This window comes from Glycine max, chromosome 2 (genome assembly GCF_000004515.6).
Source record: "Glycine max cultivar Williams 82 chromosome 2, Glycine_max_v4.0, whole genome shotgun sequence".
NCBI lineage: Eukaryota > Viridiplantae > Streptophyta > Magnoliopsida > Fabales > Fabaceae > Glycine > Glycine max.
The window spans coordinates 2777618-2782218 of NC_016089.4; the positions used below are offsets into that span (position 1 = coordinate 2777618).

The window sequence follows — 4601 nt, forward strand, 5'->3', positions numbered from 1 at the left end:
CACAAGAGAGAAAGATTAAAATTAATATAGGAGGAAATTCTTAAGAGAGATTTTATAGTTATAATATTTTTGAAAAACATTGGACGATGTAATTTATAGCCAATCCTATCTAATGGCATAAGACTGTTGTTGATAATGTATTATTATTTGTTGCCTAAAATTCATTTTGATAAAATTATATATATATATATATATATATATATATATATATAATATTAAAATTTCAAATTTCAATAAATATTCAGAAGAAAAATTTCGAGTACGATGAAAATTAATTTAATTTATTTTAAAAGATACGAATAAATTAAATTATATTATCTAAAGAAAATAATTTGAAAATGAAACTATGGACCATGCATTTCAAATTCCTCAATTTTTTTAAATTTTATTCAAATTCTTCCATACATAAAGTTCGAATTGAAAGATTAAATTAAAGAGAATCACACATGTTTGTCCATATATTATTATTTATTATTTATTATAAAAACAAAACACAAAAAACTCACCGAATTCCTATCTTATATAAAAAGAACGAATATTTGAAAAAATAAATAGAAAATAAAGAAAAAACTGACCCAGGCATCGCATATTTATATTCAAACAAACAGATGAAGGAAGAGACCTGTATCTTTCATCAACAGCTACACTCTCTTTCTCCACCGTAACTCACACTTCCGGCGACTTCTCCGATCGTTTTCCGGCGAAACCTCACCGGAAGCCATGGCCAGAGAATGAGCCTCCGCCGATCGCCATGTCGGTCTCCTGCTCCAACTGCTTCCCCGACGACGACGACTCCTTCCTTCTCTGCGGCGAGGACTCCTCCGGAATCATCGATTCCTCGCCGGAGTGTTCCTCTGACCTCGATTCTCCCCCGCCTTCGGAGGCGGAGGCGGAATCCATAGCCGGATTCATCGAAGACGAGCGCAACTTCGTCCCCGGATTTGAATACCTCAACAGGTTTCAATCTCGCTCTCTCGACGCTTCTGCCAGAGAAGAATCGGTTGCATGGATTCTCAAGGTAACTAACTCTAACTCTAATTCTAACTCTCCGACGCTAACACTTTTTTTCAAATCCCACACGCTGTTGCATTCGTATTACGATTTTGCCACGCGCGTGGAATACCGAACCGGACGGTGCTAAAATGCACTGCGCGTAACTGTCATCGTATAACGGTTTGGTTTGATTCGATTCGGTGTTTAGATTTATTTTTTGTTTTGATGCGAATCGGTTTTCATCCGTTGTCTGCAGGTGCAGGCTTATTACGCTTTTCAACCACTCACTGCTTATCTTTCCGTCAACTACTTGGATCGGTTCTTGAATTCTCGGCAGTTGCCGGTGAGTTATATATGCGAGAAGTTCAATTACAGATAAACTATAAATAAATAAAAATAAAAAATAGAGAAATGGAAGCTAAATGATGAATTTGATAGTTTGATGATTGTTAATAGTGTCACAAATGTGCGTGGAAACAAAAGAAAAAATTCTATGCAGTAATTATGTATTGACTTTTTTAATTTCAAGCAGCCATGTCCTCGGCGCATTATCACAAGGAAAACAGTTTTTAAATGATTTTATTAATTTAGATGCTAATTAAATGAGTATATTCGGACACTGTGTTCTACATATACACTAGTACAGTGCTTTTTATTACTTTCGTTATGTTATTAGTTACGTTATAACGTACGAATATTATACGTGCTTATTATTATGTATAAATAAATTTGAATTCGCTTACGATCTGTTATAAATAATTAATGCATCATAGTGTTTTTGTTGATTTTTAAGGTTTTTTAGCATAGACTATGTTATTGATTAAAGTTTCGTTATATCACTTGAATCTCAGTCGCAGTTAATTTTGTAAATATTAATAAATTTCAACTAATGATAAAAATATTTTTTTAAAAATATATTGTTAGTATTTTTTTTTTTATGATAGCTTGCGTCTTGCTTGCAAAAGCTTTTTGTATGCTTTCTATGTACGTGATTGAACGTGGTAATATGTGCCAAAAAGTTTGATTATTAGTGTACTCGCGATAATAAACCGATAATGATGATGATTTCCTTTTTTAAGTTACTGTTTGATATGTATAAATATGTTTAACTTACAGCAAACGAATGGGTGGCCACTGCAACTTCTCTCTGTTGCCTGTTTGTCTTTAGCAGCAAAGATGGAGGAACCTCTAGTTCCGTCTCTGTTGGACCTTCAGGTATATGTCATCATATGTCACATTCATAAATTGAGTGTAATAATACTATTAAAAGTTTAAAACCATATCAAGGGCATATCCTTGGTAAAGTGTATTTATATTTTTAAAATGTGGATATATTGATTAATATGTTAATATTCAATTCTATATTTGACACAGTTCCTCATTCGTAATTTAATGTATACAGGTAGAAGGTGCCAAATACGTATTTGAGCCCAAAACAATTAGAAGGATGGAGCTACTTGTTCTGGGCGTGTTGGATTGGAGGCTAAGATCGGTTACCCCATTTAGCTTCCTCGATTTCTTTGCGTGCAAGTTAGATTCATCTGGAACTTTTACCGGGTTCCTCATTTCACGTGCTACACAAATTATCTTGTCTAATATCCAAGGTATTGATTTTGTATATATGCGTATAAATGACAAGTTTAAGTTGCATTAAAAAAAGTATTGGAAAGTAATTAAGGTATGCATTTTCATATTTTCCTCAGAGGCTAGCTTTCTTGCGTATTGGCCATCATGCATTGCTGCAGCGTCCATTCTCCATGCAGCAAATGAGATTCCTAATTGGTCTTTCGTTAGGCCTGAGCATGCAGAGTCATGGTGTGAGGGGCTTAGAAAGGTAGTAAGCATGTTTAAAGGTTGTTAATTGAATGTTTATAAGTGATAATATGGATTAGGTTGCTAAAACACATTTATCTGACTTTTGCAGGAGAAAGTTATAGGGTGCTACCAATTAATGCAAGAACTTGTGATTAACAATAACCGGAGGAAACCCCCTAAAGTGTTACCACAGCTGCGAGTGACATCTCGGCCCATCATGAGGTCTAGTGTCTCATCATTCTCAGCATCATCATCCTTTTCTCCTTCATCCTCATTGTCTTGTAAAAGGAGGAAATTAAATAACTCTTTGTGGGTAGATGATGACAAAGGAAACTCCAAATGAAGAGAAAAAGAACAGAAATAAAGGAGGAAAAAAGAAGAATGAAATAAGGTGGTGGACGGTGGTCCAAGTTGTCCGGAAACCCCAACATTTTTTAGAGGGTTTTTTTAGTATAAAAAAATTGACTAGAGTCAAGGTGTACATTATGATATAGAACATATTTTATGAGAGTTGTGAGCTTTTATTATTGTTTTGTTGGTGGGTGTTGCCATTCATCAATGGCATTGCAGATTCCCTAGGGAAGGGGATTTTGCATCATAAATATATTGTTGTTGAAAAGTGTGTGTGGGTGTGAGGGAAAGGAGAAATTATATATGCATTTAATGCTTTGGTCGTGCAAGTGTGGAAGAAAGAAGTGGGGGGAGCTTGGAATTCAAAGATGCGCTGGTTATTGGTGAAAGATCATAGACGATGGTGGGACATTGCTTCAGAGCTTGGAAGAAGAAAAAAAAAGAAGAAAAGAAAAGCAGAGTCTCAGAGCAGATATCAATAGGGTATTGAAAAACTTTGAAGTGAGTTTTTTCTTCTTATAATGGGGGTCTCTAGGTCAAGCTTCTCATCTTGTCCAGCATGCTTCGCTTCTTCAATTTACACGTTACTTTTGGTAGTGTGTGATGGGATACCACTAGAGTACAAAAAAAGGAAAAAAAAAAGAAAAGAAGAAATAGCAATAAGGTGAAGCTTGCCACATTTTGTGGACTTATGATGATACGTGTGAGACGCCTCTGGTGTGTGTCTCGCACGTGCGTATTGTGATTTTTCTTTTTTTAGCTATGGCGGGAATTGCTTTTTATTTCTTTTTTTTTTTGGCTTGAGCTTTGGCCTAACTATACAGGAACCATTGCATGGTGTCCACGCGTGATGGAAACACGTGTTTATAGTTTTCATTTTTTTCCTTTTTGGATTTTTTCATTTGTTTTGGAGGAGAACCCTCTTTTTTTTATAGTGCCTATTTGGCTTTGGAAGAAATGGGATTAAAGGTCTTTGGGGCCTTTTCCTGAGTGCTTTGTATTGAATTCATTAATAATAATGACACTGTTAATTCTATAATTTCTTTTATTAACTTATCCTTTTCCCTCATTCTTTCATTCTATATTTAGAGAACTTCTTTGACACTTGAATGAATCATGTGGTTGATGGAGAGTTTGACCAAACCCTAAATTGTTTCAGCTGACTTATGATCTAATGAACTTAATCCACCCAACAACGTGACACATGATTCACAATTAGATACCATGTAGATTTGTCATTTGTTCTTATTACTAAATGAAAAGGAAGCGTTTTAAGTCCCTCTCTGGAATCTAGTGAGGCATAACTCTGAATAGGGATGCACTACTTGGCCCCGCTAGCAATAAAAAAGGGTTCAATCAGTGACTATGACTCCTCAATTAACCAGTGTCTGCTCGTGACCATCTCCAGCCTGTTCTGTTCTATCATGGTATTATTATGTATG

General features: G+C 35.2%; 1 protein-coding gene across 1 annotated transcript; it reads left to right on the forward strand.

Moving 5' to 3' along the window:
- The first annotated feature begins 582 nt into the window (after window positions 1-582).
- LOC100775224 (cyclin-D1-1) lies at window positions 583-4198 on the forward strand. The gene is made up of 6 exons (XM_003519410.5): window positions 583-1018; window positions 1250-1336; window positions 2110-2208; window positions 2396-2597; window positions 2697-2827; window positions 2918-4198. Exons 1-6 carry the CDS (start codon window positions 752-754, stop codon window positions 3149-3151), a joined length of 1020 nt encoding a protein of 339 aa, XP_003519458.1. The 5' UTR covers window positions 583-751; the 3' UTR covers window positions 3152-4198.
- Window positions 4199-4601: the final 403 nt, after the last annotated feature.

Coding starts and splice junctions, on each gene's coding strand:
- LOC100775224 (XM_003519410.5), top strand. CDS start 752: ATGTCGGTCTCCTGCTCCAACTGCTTCCCCGACGACGACGACTCCTTC. Junction 1,019..1,249: donor CGGTTGCATGGATTCTCAAG/GTAACTAACTCT, acceptor CGTTGTCTGCAG/GTGCAGGCTTATTACGCTTT. Junction 2,828..2,917: donor GGTGTGAGGGGCTTAGAAAG/GTAGTAAGCATG, acceptor TGACTTTTGCAG/GAGAAAGTTATAGGGTGCTA.